Source organism: Nansenia antarctica (assembly GCF_963989245.1).
Source record: "Nansenia antarctica genome assembly, chromosome: 14".
In the NCBI taxonomy this organism is placed as follows: domain Eukaryota; kingdom Metazoa; phylum Chordata; class Actinopteri; order Argentiniformes; family Microstomatidae; genus Nansenia; species Nansenia antarctica.
This window is the reverse complement of record NC_137684.1, coordinates 15,105,357-15,121,429: the sequence shown is the minus strand read 5'-3', so window position 1 is coordinate 15,121,429 and position 16,073 is coordinate 15,105,357. Positions and strand designations below refer to the sequence as shown.

The window sequence follows — 16,073 nt, the reverse complement described above, 5'->3', positions numbered from 1 at the left end:
ACCGTGATTATTATTTGAAAAGAAAAAGCTCTGTTAGCCACACGTCTTGCTCACCCAATCAAAATAAAAATAAATCTGAATTGTTGACATTCCGGGGATGTGTTTGAATGTTGAATCTCATATGTGACAGGGTTTCATTAAAAGGTCCGCATCTCGGCAATTGTGAAAGCTCGCAATCGAGCCAAACGGTCCGGTTTTTGGCATAGGACGACAAACGAAGCGATGAAGAACCCACTCGATATCATATCCAACAGTTTTACATTCACTAAATACCTACATTTAGTTAGCAAAGTCGGGTGGGGGGTATTATTCGTATTAGTGTGGCAGTGTGTGTAGCCACGCCCACTCCAGCTGTATTTAAGTAGCCATGTGCGTCTGGACCTGTTGACACATTTTCAAGATGGATGCGGACGCTCTAGCTAACGCTATAAACAGAATTTCTGAAGCCGGTAGAAATATCGACAGTGGGCAATTAATGAACTCCTTCATATTGGACTATACATAATGGGAACTCCGAAAGGGAACTCCGAATCTGACGATGACGAAGAAGACAACAGAATGTCAGACATTGATCTCCACATCAGTTTCATGGGACAGTCGTCTGCAGACAAACCTTCTGCTGTGTTCTTGGGTAAGTTTTAGTGTTGTATACTAGGATTTTGTGTTGTTTACTTAGGATAGCCAAACAGTTATTTGTTGTTTTGTGAGTAAGGTAGATAGCCCTGTTGTTAGCATCAGTTATCAGACCACTGAAACTGCTCACCACAATTATGCCACCCCTCTCCAAAACTAATGAGATGGTGGGAGGAAGAAATACGTTGTCAAATATCAAACATAATGAATAAATAGACCTGCTAAACATGCAACATACTGTACAGTATGTTTCATGCACCATTTTAGTGTGTTTGTGTGTACCAGCTAGCCAAACAAGTGTTAGCTTGTTAGCTAGCTAGCCAAACAAGTGTTAGCTAGCTAGGTAGCTTTGTTAGAGATGTAATAGATTCTAGAAAAAGTAAATGCTTTTGTAATGAACGGTAATGTTATGTGGAATCAAAAATAATGATTAATTCATTGACATGTAGATTTGCTGTAGAATAATACTGTGAATTGAAATGATTTCACTAGCCTACTTCAGTACAAGTACAGTACACTGAGTCTATGGAAAACCTACACTAGATAAGTGTCCACACCTCTGACCTGAAATGTGTGTTACAGAATGAGGAGGTGAGAGGTTCTGAGAGATGACACCTTGATGAGAGTCACCAGCACTTCAGGTATTTGTCATTGTCATTGTATAAGCAATTCTATGTTATGAAGATAGTAGTAGGCTATTTCGTAAAAGTGGTGTTGGTAACAGTGGGCAATCATTTTAAATGTACTGTCTTCTTTTTTTTATTACAGCTTTGATGCCCGGATGTGATGGGAAGGAACTACGCCGAAGTCCCACCAGATACTTTATGGACTATAATGACAAATGCATGTGCACATGGACAACATTATTATTTTTTACCATTCTATTATTGTATTGCTCAATTGTATCTTGCCAAATGTTTTCCATTGCCATGAATTTTACTCTCTTGTACTTGTAATGGGATGTAATAAACTTTTGGCACACATGGCAATAAAAAATCATGAATCTTGAATTATTATTATTATTATTATTATTATTATTATTATTATTATTTAGCTATTTAAACATGTCAGCCCTGCAATTTTGGTTAGCTGACAACCCCACTGACAGATGACAGGTAGGTAATGATAGGTGGGGAAGTGGTTGTCTTGAGGGTGTGGTTGTCTTGAGGGAGTGATTAGGGTGTTAAGGGAGTTTAGGGAGTTAACCAGCTATTGTTCCCACCCATTACCTCTGTAAAAAACCGTCTCTGAAGACTTTGAGGCTGGATATCTCAGTACAGTGGTTCAGGGGGTATCAACATTCAAATATCCATGACTTCTTCAACTTGTTTCAGATTTCAATGTATGACACATAATTTTAAAGCTTACAATCCACCCTTTCATAATCTGGAAAAAACAGAAAAAATATTTTTTAACCATGCCCTGTCACATATTTGTTTAACCTAACAACCCACCCAAGGTGTTGGTTCTGGTATAGGGTGGTATAGGGTCTGGTATAGGGTGGTATAGGGTGGTATAGGGTGGTATAGGGTCTGGTATAGGGTGGTATAGGATGGTATAGGGTGGTATAGGGTGGTATATGGTGGTATAGGGTGGTATAGGGTCTGGTGTAGGGTGGTATAGGGTGGTATAGGGTCTGGTATAGGGTGGTATAGGGTGGTATAGGGTCTGGTATAGGGTGGTAGAGGGTGGTATAGGGTGGTATAGGATGGTATAGGGTGGTATAGGGTGGTATAGGGTGGTATAGGGTCTGGTATAGGGTGGTATAGGGTGGTATAGGGTGGTATAGGGTGGTATAGGGTGGTATAGGATGGTATAGGATGGTATAGGGTGGTATAGGGTGGTATAGGGTCTGGTATAGGGTGGTATAGGGTGGCATAGGGTGGTATAGGGTGGTATAGGGTGGTATAAGGTGGTATAGGATGGTATCGGGTCTGGTATAGGATGGTATAGGGTGGTATAGGATGGTATAGGGTGGTATAGGGTGGTATAGGGTCTGGTATAGGGTGGTATAGGATGGTATAGGGTGGTATAGGGTGGTATAGGGTGGTATAGGATGGTATAGGGTGGTATAGGGTGGTATAGGGTGGTATAGGGTCTGGTATAGGGTGGTAGAGGGTGGTATAGGGTGGTATAGGATGGTATAGGGTGGTATAGGGTGGTATATGGTGGTATAGGGTGGTATAGGGTCTGGTATAGGGTGGTATAGGGTGGTATAGGGTGGTATAGGGTGGTATAGGGTCTGGTATAGGGTGGTATAGGGTGGTATAGGGTGGTATAGGATGGTATCGGGTCTGGTATAGGATGGTATAGGGTGGTATAGGGTGGTATAGGGTCTGGTGTAGGATAGTATAGGGTCTGGTATAGGGTGGTATAGGGTGGTATAGGGTGGTATAGGGTCTGGTATAGGGTGGTATAGGGTGGTATAAGGTGGTATAGGATGGTATAGGGTGGTATAGGGTGGTATAGGATGGTATAGGGTGGTATAGGGTGGTATAGGGTCTGGTATAGGGTCTGGTATAGGGTGGTATAAGGTGGTATAGGGTGGTATAGGGTGGTATAAGGTGGTATAGGGTGGTATAGGGTGGTATAGGATGGTATAGGGTCTGGTATAGGATGGTATAGGGTCTGGTATAGGGTGGTATAGGGTGGTATAGGGTGGTATAGGGTGGTATAGGGTGGTATATGATGGTATAGGGTGGTATAGGGTGGTATAGGGTGGTATAGGGTCTGGTATAGGGTGGTATAAGGTGGTATAGGGTGGTATAAGGTGGTATAGGGTGGTATAGGGTGGTATAGGATGGTATAGGGTCTGGTATAGGGTGGTATAGGATGGTATAGGGTGGTATAAGGTGGTATATGGTGGTATAGGGTGGTATAGGGTGGTATAAGGTGGTATAGGGTGGTATAGGGTGGTATAGGGTGGTATAGGGTGGTATAGGGTGGTATAGGGTGGTATAGGGTGGTATAGGGTGGTCTGGTATAGGATGGTATAGGATGGTATAGGGTCTGGTATAGGGTCTGGTATAGCTACTACAGGTGGGATGTTTTAATGGGATATAATAATAGCATACACATAGTATCTGCATGTATGAAGGATGGCAAATGATGACAGATCAAAAGGAATTCAAGAAAATAAAGATTTCTTATTACAGCTGTATCCATTAGGCCTGTTCAACTAAAAGTGATGTTCAAAAAGACAAAGAACTGTAACAAGGATAATATTGTGGGAGTGTTACAGAATATTTACAGCTGTCTAAATAGCGCTTCATTCGAATTCAAATGACATTTTTGCTTGCTACGTATTCACAAATACACAATAGGCCTACTTAAATACACAATAGGCCTACTTAAGAGCAAAGGAAATCAATTGAATGCATCTCCTTGATCGATGGCCTTTTTAAACCTTATGTTATGACAACAGCCTCGCTGTGGATCATGCAGCCTTCAACCTTCATAACAGCCATATCTACCTTCATAACAGCCATAGGCTATTTACCTTCATAACGACCATATCTACCTTCATAACGACCATATCTACCTCCATAACGACCATATCTACCTTCATAACGATCATATCTACCTTCATAACGACCATATCTACGCTCATAATGACCATATCTATCTTCATAACAGCCATCTACCTTCATAACGATCATATCTACCTTCATAACGACCATATCTACCCTCATAACGACCATATCTATCTTCATAACAGCCATCTACCTTCATAACGAGCATATCTACCTTCATAACGAGCATATCTACCTTCATAACAGCCATATCTACCTTCATAACGAGCATATTGTAGTGCCGGAGGAAAAAGGAAAGACGTAGGCAACGTAATGATAACTGTTTAATCAAAACAACAACTTGTACTCTCAGTACAGGACCAGAAAATGGTTACCAAAACTCGTGTATCTAAACAGGAAGGTGCAACGTTAATAATCCTCCCCTCTGCCCCTAGTGCCAGAACTGGTTCCCTCCCACTACACAACCAACAGTAAGAGGAGAACATGAACCCATAATGTAGTCACTACACCAGCCCCCCCAGTGTTCACCTCAATATTGGAAATCCTCACGGCGAGGAGGGCGTATGGCCCGGCCCCTACGATCGTAGGTAAAGTCAGGAGGTGCGGGAGGAGGTGTGACATCGCCCATCACGTCCTCCTGCAGGGAAGGACGGGGGGCAGCGACGACCGGGGGCTCGCGAGCTGCGGGGGGTTGTCGGGGTCGGAGGGGGGAATGGCCAGGGCGCGGCAGGGGAGGTAGGACTGGAGGCCGGCCTCTGCGCGGTGGCAGGGCCAAGTCCAGGGGCAGTTCAAGGTCCAAGTGGGCCGGTTTGAGGCGATCAACGGACACACACTCAGGCCTACCCCCCATGTCAACCATGAAGTTCTTGGCTCCGGCCTCGATGACACGGAAAGGCCCGTCATAAGGAGGACGTAGTGGAGTCCTGTGGCCATCATGACGAATGAAAACGAACCTCGCTGAGTGCAGCTCCGGGGGCACCCTCGAAGTAGGGACACCATGCTGCGTAGTCGGGACCGGGACGAAGGCCCTGGCGCTGTCCAGCAGGGAGGCGCGCTGAGCGGCGGCGGACCAGGGCTCCGTTGACTTGGGAATGAAGTCACCGGGGACCCGCAGCGGCTGTCCAAACACCAGCTCAGCGGACGACGACTGGAGGTCCTCCTTAGGCGCTGTCCTGAGCCCCAGCATGACCCACGGCAGCTTGTCAAGCCAGTCGCTGTCCGTGAGGCTGGCTCGAAGGGCGGCCTTCATGGATCGATGGAAACGCTCACAGAGCCCGTTCGCCTGCGGGTGATAGGCGGTTGTGCGGTGGAGCTTGACCCCCAGATTCTCCGCCACCGCTGCCCACAGCTCTGAAGTAAACTGTGAGCCACGGTCAGAGGAGAGATCAGCAGGGGTGCCGTAGCGGGAGACCCACACCGCGATGAACGCCCGGGCCAGGTCGGGGGCTGTCGTTGAGGAGAGCGGAACTGCCTCCGGCCAGCGAGTCGTCCTGTCCACCATGGTAAAGAGATAGGTGTATCCGTGCGAGGGGGGCAGCGGCCCTACCAGGTCCACGTTTACATGATCGAACCTCCGCTCAGGCACAGAGAACTGCTCCAGGGGGGCCTTGACGTGTCGATGCACCTTGGCGCGCTGGCAGGCGATGCACGTGTCAACCCAGGCCCTCACATCCCTCTTGAGCCCATGCCAGACGAATTTCTCTGACACCAGCCGTGAGGACGGTTTCCTACCAGGGTGAGACAAGCCGTGTATCGCCTCGAAGGCGGGGCGCCTCCAGTTGGCGGGGACCACCGGTCGTGGCTGACCCATGGAGACGTCGCACAGGAGCGTGGCCCCTGCGTCACCGAAAACCACCTCTTCTAGGCGCAGTCCTGTGTCCGACAACTTGAGAGCCTGGACGGCGGGGTCGGCGGCCTGGTCTGCAGCCATGCGCGCGTAGTCCAAACCCAGTTGGACCGCACCAACCACCGCCCTGGAGAGACAATCCGCGACCTGGTTGGACTTCCCAGCAACGTGCTGGATGTCTGTGGTGAACTCGGATATGTAGGCGAGCTGGCGCTGTTGGCGGTCGGACCACGGCTCCGCCACCTTGGACATGGCGTGCGTGAGTGGCTTGTGGTCCACGTAGGCCGTAAACTCGCGGCCCTCCAGTAAAAAACGGAAGTGTCTGACAGCAAGCCACAGCCCGAGGAGCTCCCTGTCGAATGTGCTGTACCTTTGCTCTCTGGGAGACAGCTGGCGGCTGAAGAATGCAAGAGGCTGCCAGGCGTCCCCAACCCACTGTTCGTACACCGCTCCCACAGCAAAGTCAGAGGCGTCCGTGGTGAGAGCAGTGGGTGCCGAGGGCGAGGGGTGGGCCAACATGGCAGCGCGGGCCAGGGCCGCCTTGGTGTCCTGAAAGGCTTTGACACGCTCCGCCGTCCAGTCCACCGGCTGCTTCAGAGTCTTGCCCTTCTGGGCATCGTACAGAGGCCGCAGGATGTGAGCGATGTGGTGGAGGAAGCGATAGTAGAAGGTTACCATCCCGATGAACCCCTTGAGCTCGCTGATTGTGCTGGGGCGCGGGAAAGCAGCGACAGCTTCTACCTTCGAGGGGAGGGGGGTCACCCCCTCTGCGGAGACCCGGTGCCCGAGAAAGTCGATGGCGTTCCGTCCGAACTCACACTTCGCCGGATTGACAATCAGCCCATGTTGGCTGAGCCGTGTGAAAAGGGCCCGGAGGTGGGACAGGTGCTCCTCCTCCGTGGTGCTTGCGACGAGGATGTCATCCAAGTAGACGAAGAGGAATGGTAGGTCCCGGAGCACCGAGTGCATGAGGCGTTGGAAGGTCTGCGCCGCGTTCTTCAGGCCGAACGGCATCCGCAGAAACTCGAAGAGCCCAAATGGCGTGATTACGGCCGTCTTAGGGACGTCCTCGGGGTGCACCGGCACCTGATGGTACCCCCGTACCAGGTCCACTTTGGAGAAGAAGCGTTTGCCTGCCAGGTTCGCTGAAAAGTCCTGGACATGTGGGACCGGGTAGCGGTCAGGCTTGGACGCGTCGTTGAGGCGGCGGTAGTCCCCACATGGGCGCCACCCGCCGTCTGACTTAGGGACGATGTGCAGGGGAGACGCCCAGGGGCTGCTCGAGCGCCGAACGATGCCCACCTGCTCCATATGCGCAAACTCCGCCCTGGCGATGGCCAGCTTCTCCGGGTTGAGGCGCCTGGCCCTGGCGTGGAGGGGAGGCCCCTCGGTCTCGATGTGGTGCTCCACTCCGTGTTTCACCGTGGGCGCGGAGAAGGTGGGCTTGGTAAGGTCGGGGAATTCGGCGAGCAGCCGAAGGTACTGGTCACTTTCGGCGAGCGTATTGGACCACCCGCTGTAGACCGCCTCCCCCTGCGTACAGGCGAATGAAGCGAAAGTCTGTGAGTTGACCAGGCGCCTGTTCCCCACGTCCACCAACAGGTTGTGGGCGCACAGAAAATCCGCACCAAGGAGGGGAAATGTGACAGCCGCTATGACAAAATCCCACGAAAAACATTGCCCTCCGAAGCACACGTCCACCGCCCTAGTGCCGTAAGAGCAGATAGGTGTGCCGTCCGCGCCTGCCAACTGCGGACCACGCTCCTCCTTCGCCATATCCGATCTCTCTGCCGGAATGATGCTCCACTGGGCACCTGTGTCACAAAGGAAACTGCGACCAGAGGCGGTGTCTTGTATGAAGAGCAGCCTGTTGGTGACGCCAGCGCTCAGGGCCACTACTGAGCGCCGGCCCCGCCGTTTCCCGTCGGTCCGAAGGTGCAGGGTGAGCGGCACCGTTTGGCCTTGGCGCCAAAAGTGGCGTGGTAGAAACAATGGCCCGCAGCGTTACCCTGCTGGCCAGAAGGTCTGGCGTCATCCTTCGCTCTCCTGCGACGGTCGGGTGGCGGGGCGGCCGCGGGAGCGAGCAGGTCGGGGGACCGTTGAGGCATGGCCAAGACGAACCGGTCCGCCTCCCTGGCCAGGGCGCGGGGCTCCATGATGGCGGTGTTGGCCAGCGCCATCCTAACTTGAGCTGGCAATGTGCGCATGAACAGCTCTGTGAAGAGGATCATGGGGTCTTCTGTACCGAGCAGGTTTAGCATCCTCTCCATGCTCGCAGAAGGCCTCTCGTCACCCAAGTCCGACATGGCAAATAGGCGACGCACCCTCTCCGCAGTGGACAGTTCAAATGTCTCTAGAAGCAGGGCCTTGAGGCGCTCATATTTGTTCGTCGTCGGGGGAGCAGACAAAAAACCTACCACTCGAGCCGCGGTGGAGCTGCCCAACATTGCCACAGCATGGTTGTACCGGTCGTCGTCGTCATCGATGTCACTTTTATTGAAATGTGCCTCTACAATAGCAAACCATGCAGCAGGCGTTGAGTCCCAGAATTCTGGTAGCTTGAGAGTGGGAGTGTGCGCACCACGCGTTACCCTGACAGGGGATGGTGATGGCTGCCGCTGGTTTGAACGTCTTCCTCGCCCGGACATTTTGCAGGATTGTAATGTTCGTCGCTGGTTTTCGTACACAATTACGTTAACAAAAATCCACGTCGGGTCACCAGTGTAGTGCCGGAGGAAAAAGGAAAGACGTAGGCAACGTAATGATAACTGTTTAATCAAAACAACAACTTGTACTCTCAGTACAGGACCAGAAAATGGTTACCAAAACTCGTGTATCTAAACAGGAAGGTGCAACGTTAATAATCCTCCCCTCTGCCCCTAGTGCCAGAACTGGTTCCCTCCCACTACACAACCAACAGTAAGAGGAGAACATGAACCCATAATGTAGTCACTACACCATCTACCTTCATAACGACCATATCTACCTTCATAACGACCATATCTACCTTCATAACGAGCCATATCTAGCTTCATAACGACCATATCTACCTTCATAACGAGCCATATCTAGCATGCCTGGCGGCCAGGCGGGATAAACACACAGCGAAGCTTATTTAGGTGAAACCTTGAGCACGACAGAAGATGACAACCCGTCTGTTTAGTCATAACGCGTTTCCGTTCTAATATTGGAGTCGCCAAGCCTCCGCGTGTAATGCTGTAGGCCTGTGTTGTTAATGATGACGCATCCATATGCATGTGTGTGAGTCTCAGTGTGCATATGCATGTGTGTGAGTCTCAGTGTCCATATGCATGTGTGTGAGTCTCAGTGTCCATATGCATGTGTGTGAGTCTCAGTCTCCATATGCATGTGTGTGAGTCTCAGTGTCCACATGCATGTGTGTGAGTCTCAGTGTCTGCATGTGTGTGAGTCTCAGTGTCCATATGCATGTGTGTGAGTCTCAGTGTCCATATGCATGTGTGTGAGTCTCAGTGTCCATATGCATGTGTGTGAGTCTCAGCAGGGCGTGGGCCTCTCTCTCTCTGAGGTCATGGGTCTGGAGATGCGCCAGGCAGGACGTGACAGCGGAAATCAATCGCTTGTCCTCCCAATGACCATTCATCCTTTACCTTTCTAACTGAAACGCAGTCCTGTGCGTTTTAAGTGCTGTTCACATAGGAACACCCACCGGGAAAGAAACAAAAACAAAACACAGAACAACCATCATAACCATCGTAACCATCATAATCGTAACCATCATAGTCATAATCACCACCAATACAAGCAATCGAAAGGACAGACTACCAGAGAGAGGAGCAGGATCATTCAATAGCTGTTATAATTATACATGTTTAATCTGAAATGATCAAATACTGAGGTGATCCCTCATCCATCCGCTGGCCTCCTCTCCTCCACCACCCTTCATAGAGCACGGAGGCGGGGTGTTGTCTTACCTGCAGCCGGGAGGAGAGAGGGAGTGGAAGGTGGAGAGCGAAAACATCTCAGCCCTGTCGGCCATCTTCTTCCAGAAACGACTCAAAGTGACTGCAGAGAATCACGCAGGGAGAGCAGTCCATTCACGACAGACGGACTCGATCACGGACAGCGGGTTTCTCTCTCGCTCGGTCCGTCTCCTCCTTACAGATGCCCCTGGCTGGCCACGACCTCACCGAATCAGACGAGCGAGCTAAGCACCATCAAATCTGCATGATGGAGCTATCCACTCTACGGGGGGGAAATGTCAGGGAAGAAACGGGTCTAGACTACACTGTGGTTGGTAATCAAAGAAAAAATCCTTTCAACTCCCGATCCAGCCAGCCCAGCCCAGGCACGCATACACCCGCAGTCCAAAAGCTGCCTCGCCAAATCTCTGCTGCTGCGCTGCTGCTGCCGATCCTACGACACGACCCCACCAAGGGGGGGGGGGGGGGCGGGGAGCGTCAGGGGGGGGGGGGGGGGGGGGGGCGAGGGGGGGAGGGGGGGAGGTCAGGGGGGCGAGGGGGGGAGGGGGGGGGAGCGTCAGTGACAATTCGTGACGTTAGAATTATAAGGTTCTATCTCAATTTTTGTCAAAATTGAGTTTTTTACATAATCTGATCCATTAGGTGTTTATTAATGCCTGTGTGGTGTTATTTTTAAAATGTTGACATTTTTGAGTTAGTAATTCATAAAATACAAAGGTTCCATCTCACAAAACATAATGGAATGTAAAAACTGTGACGCTCAATATCTCTGAACTACCCTAAACGGAGATAGAACCTTATCATTCTAAGCTCACGAATTGTAGGGGCGCAATCCGTCTCCAACACTACCGGGAGAGACCATACTGATGCGGCTGGTTGCTGTGCTAGTATGTGAGTGTTGGTAGTATGTGAGTGTTGGTAGGGGACGTGCAGAGTATGTGTCCGTTCTCCCTGGCAGTAATCATTAATCAATAATTATGTCACAAATAGGAATAGGTTTAAAATGTTTGTTTTTTTTACAATACAGTATTACAATAAATATAATGGTCATCTGGTATAGCATAGCTGCATAGCATAACCCGAGGCTTATTTCAAACGACAATAAAACAAAGAATAAAACGAATTGTGTTCATATGAAATTGGAGGTGTGGCGCTGTTCTCTGTATCGGTGCTGAAACTGGATTTAGTAGTGTGGTGTGTCCTCCCTTGTGCCGCCACACGGTGGAGCTCCAACGCTATACAGATAATTATCTCGGCTCACAGATTAGTGGAGAGTAGTACAGAAAACAAGCAATTTGCCTGTACTGTTCAAAAATGTCAGTCCGGATGGATAGTAAGAAACCAAACATTTAAAATTATTTTTTACTACTGGGTATCTCTCAGCAGCCAGCATCTGACCAGGAGAGAGAACACATCCTCAAGCACACTATTGATGATACAGACGATGAAGCTTGTCAAATGTTTATTTAACAGTAATGCCAACGGCAGAATCTTTAGTACTCTTCTATCTTCTCTTGGATGGAGAAGGGACCGATGGAAACCAGCCCGTCCCACTGCACATCTGAGAGGACCGGACATTTATAAAAGGAGAGGCATTTAGCACATCCATACATAGATACATCCATACATAGATACATCCATACATAGTACACAAGCTGTCATTTAGCACATCCATACATAGTACACAAGCTGTCATTTAGCACATCCATACATAGTACACAAGCTGCCTATAATAACACATACATCCATACATAGTACACAAGCTGCCTAGGAAATAATAGCTATAGGAAGAAGGTTAATGTTATATTACAGCGCAGCAACATGTTTAGTCTTTTACGAGCAGAAACATAAATATTCACTATAAGTATCTGAAATGGTACTCCGCTGACATAACAAATCCACGTTGAAAAAAATCAGGTTTCAGTTTATACGCACGTGTATCAGCGGAGACATCGCGATATGGCCTTTTCTTGATGCCTTCGTCTAAACCTGGGCCTGGACCTCCAGTGCTGGTGCCAGAACCTGTGCCAGAACCTGTGCCAGAACCCTGACCACAGCTGGAGTCACAGCAGCCACAGGCCCCGTCAACACCACTTACCTCTCTCCACCTATGGAAATGTGAGTTGAAGTTTACCATGGATGTCAAAAGTAACAAAACATTCTTGCATGTTCCGTCAACATACTGTCCACACATACCCATTGATGAAGGAACAGGCCTTTTGCGCTTCATAAATTGGGGCGTCACAAGAAGTTGCTTTTAGGTGGCAGGTAATGTAGATCTGATGGGCAGCGGCTGTTTTTCCTTTCTTTATTATTATACAGGAAAAGATGAAAAGTAACATTACATATGTTAAAATGTGTTACATTTAGATTTTGGCATGACTTGTTAAAACTGGTTCACAGCAGGTTCCTGTTCTAGTGTATGTGTGGAAAAAATGATCTCTGACCATATTTGTTTTTGTAAGCTGTCATTGTGAATGGAATAGAATGAGATACATCTATGCTCTTTGAGATTTGAAGTATAAGAGGAAAATGAAAGAAAGCATCAATAAAGTTCCTCACCATGCCTGTGTCTGCAGGGCCCTCCTGGAACCTGAAGGCCTCCAGCTGGAAACGCAGCTTGTTCTCTGCGAGGCGAGGGAGGAACTGGGAACTGGCGCCTGTCACCTTAGCATCGATCAGACACCTGGGGGCCACACGATGGTCAGAGTTGGGCTCTGGATGGGCTCAAATCAAAACATCTTGAATCGGCATGCTTCAAGACTGCATTAGCCCACAAAGCTAAAGGCTAGGCATATGCCTGATTTCTCACCCGTAGTTCTCAATGAAGCCGTATCTGGGGGAGGAATTCATGTCGGGTGCCACGGTGGCAACACATCTGTCCACAAAGACACGGAGGGGCACATGCAAGTACTGATAGACGGAGGCTTCAATGTTGATCATGTCTCCTAGGTAGTACTGGAAGTGGGGCCTCTCAAAGTTCCAGTCATCTGGCAGGAGAAGTTGTGAAATTAGGACTCATTGCACATGGCTGCTCTCTCATGAAAGCTCTCTTGTTATCATTTCAAGCAGGAACTCACAAGAACATGTCTACCTATTTCACTTAAATGTGCTATTTATTGTTTGTTTATTAACTTCAAATTGAGCCCCCTGTCCAACAGATCTTTAATAAAAGATAGGCTTAGAATTAGGCTTAGAGATAGGCTTAGAATTAGGCTTAGAGTTAGGCTTAGAGATAGGCTTAGAGATAGGCTTAGAGTGAGGCTTTACCCACCAGTCATGATCTTCAGAGAGAAGTACAGGAACTCCTCGGCCATCATGGTAGCAGAGTACGGGGTCCAGAGGGGGTTCAGAGGGTTGCTGCTCACGTTGTGCTTCCTGGTTGACAGACAGATTTCCTTACAATCATAAACATTTTCTTAAAATTAGGGCCAGCCTGAGAGTGGAGTTTAAAATTGCGCTTCACACACCTGGGATAGTGGCACTCAACGTTTACAGCAGCGACGGTAGTCCTTATAACATTGGAGCCGCCCAAAGGTGTTGGTCTGTAGTTCAAGTTGAAGGTATAGATGAGATAATCGTTGGTCATCTGGCAAATACATCATACAACAATGTTACTGCTATACAAAAATGTTACTGCTATACATTTATATATATATATATATATATATATATATATATATATATATATATATATATGTATATACACACACAAGCCAGAGTCAAGTATACACAGCTTGACATAATAACATGTAAATGCATACATGTAAAACTATTTGGGCTGCATGGGTTGAATACAATTTTCTATTAAAGTAAAATGTATTATTTTAATGTGTGTTATTATAGATACCATCAGCTGGCTGCCACATCCATGCAGGTCAGATTGGTAGGTCAACACTTGAGCATCCTCCCCAGATACAAGACAGGTTCCCATTGTCAGATCTGCTGTCTGGATGAGCTGGCCAGTACCAAACATGTCACGCTGCACTTCCACTAGGATAATATCCTCCCTGCACTGAGCTCTCACAGTCACAGCAGGAACACGCGGGTCGAAGGGTACCACCACCTCAACCTTGGGCAGAGGCTGTGGGTCATCAGGAAAACGCCAGGTCATCGGTTGGCTCCAATCAGTCTTTGACTGTTGGGATGGTGGATTCTTGGGTCTGGTGGGTAAAACGGGTGGCTGTAAACTCTGTGGTCTCGGAGGATTTCCGGGTCTCTGAGGCAAAACGGGTGGCTGTAAACTCTGTGGTCTCGGAGGATTTCCGGGTCTCTGAGGCAAAGCGGGTGTCTGAAAACTAGGAGTATTAGGTCTCTGAGGTTTCATCACAGGATCATGCGCTGGTTTAGCATCCATGCTCCACCTGTCCTGGGCTTCACACAGACAGCCAATCATGGCCACTGCCACAAGACAAACTGCATTCCACTTCATCGCCATGGCTTCACAACAGGAAGTGATCCACGAACTTCACTGGATGTTGTGAAGAAGATTAAGAAGTTGTGGCTACTTTTATAACGGATTTGAGCCTGTTTACTTATTGAGAACCCTGCCCCCTTGGCTGACTGATCTATTGAGCTTTGAGGGGTAAAGGCTTTAACCAATCAAATGCATGTTTTCCATTGCACTGAGACCATAGTAGAACTCTATATAGATATTAAAAGGGATAGTGGGGTAAGTCGTGTCATTGGTTAAGTTGAGGCACCCCTTGTTTCTAGGAAACTATTCACAAAATGAATCACATGACCACATATTTAGGAATAGGTCATCATTTAATAGTGTCTGTGATGGAGGAAAGCACATGGGAAAAAGTGGTAAACAAGTTAGGTCCAAAACTAATATTTTCACAAAGTCAAATGAATTTGTTGTTTTATATGTTTCATTGATTGATTGATTGAGAATGTTTATTTTGGTCCCTTATACAATTCATAATACAGATATAAAAAATGTACACTGTCACAATGAGTAACACCAGGACCAAAAAGGTGTAGGCTGAAGCCATGGCTTATTGCGCCTACCCTTGTTACATGTATGTATTTTTATTTTTATTTTTATGAGTGCATAATCAAAACACTGAAACTTTTATAAACAAAATGTCACTTACACATGTCACTTACACTCAAAAGTACCAAACAAAAAACTATGTTAATGCACCTACCCTTTTTACATTAGAGGTTTTCCCCTAATCATAGGTGTTTATGAATAATTTGTTAGTTGGTTCTTGATAGGCAGCTCTGTTTATTGAGATTGAGATTGAGATTGAGATAACGTTTATTGCCACTATGCAATTCGTATAGCTCTTTTCTGTAGTAAATAAATTGGATTTGTGATTGTTTTGTATGTGTTTCCCCACACTTCCACACAGTAAGTTATGTATGGAACTATTAGAGAACGGTACATATTATGTGTAATGATTTTGGATTGAGTATGTCTTTTGTTTTATGCAGTATTGCAATAGACTTGTTTGTGGTCTATAACAACTCCCAAAACTCCCAATTAGTTTTCATAAACTCTTTCAATTTCAACATTATCAATCATGATTTGTACTTGACTATACATTTTTCGATTTCCAAATATCATAAGTTCAATGACAACTTGTTTGTGTCAAACCATCGTTTTATAGTTTGTAGTTCCGTTTCCACTGTATCCAGAAGCTGCTCCAAATGTTTGCCAGAACAAAATAAACGTGTATCATCTGCATGATGATATATGATTGATATATCTAAAAAAGTAGAAGTTTCCAGGGATACACAACATCCTGAATGTATGTAGATATCTTTGTTAGAAAGAATACTCTATATTTCTCTGACATAATGATGCTGAATAATAAATAGTTTCAAGTATATTATTATAATAGATAAAGACATACGACAACTTTTGTTATCAACAGTGGGTGAAAACAATCATGTCTGACGATTAATGTCCATTAATGTCGGGGATCTGGATACTGTTTTTCAGTCACAAAGATTGACTATGTCCTTGAGAAAGGTCTTTGTGACCGAAATGTTCCATGTCAGTAAATGATTATTTTGCCAGTATACACAGTTTGTTTATGAACAGTTCAGGAGTACACCAAGCCTGCTTAGTATTTGAGTTTTAAG

General features: G+C 47.3%; 2 protein-coding genes across 2 annotated transcripts in view; both read right to left on the bottom strand.

Moving 5' to 3' along the window:
* mapk8ip2 (mitogen-activated protein kinase 8 interacting protein 2) overlaps window positions 1-10,030 on the bottom strand; it is a gene marked incomplete at both ends in the record, with an annotated part of 90,758 nt that extends 80,728 nt beyond the window's left edge. Inside the window, one exon of the mRNA XM_080545302.1 lies at window positions 9,966-10,030. Within this exon, the coding sequence (XP_080401428.1) occupies window positions 9,966-10,030 (65 nt within the window). The remainder of the gene's footprint in view (window positions 1-9,965) is intronic.
* A 1,437-nt stretch (window positions 10,031-11,467) lies between these two features.
* Window positions 11,468-13,563, bottom strand: LOC308170416 (zona pellucida sperm-binding protein 3-like; the record flags this gene model as incomplete). The annotated part of the gene is made up of 7 exons (XM_080545209.1): window positions 11,468-11,535; window positions 11,910-12,031; window positions 12,171-12,253; window positions 12,537-12,660; window positions 12,787-12,964; window positions 13,249-13,352; window positions 13,445-13,563. The coding sequence occupies 7 exons, from the start codon at window positions 13,561-13,563 to the stop codon at window positions 11,468-11,470; spliced, it is 798 nt and encodes a 265-aa protein (XP_080401335.1).
* Between the last annotated feature and the right edge of the window lie 2,510 nt (window positions 13,564-16,073).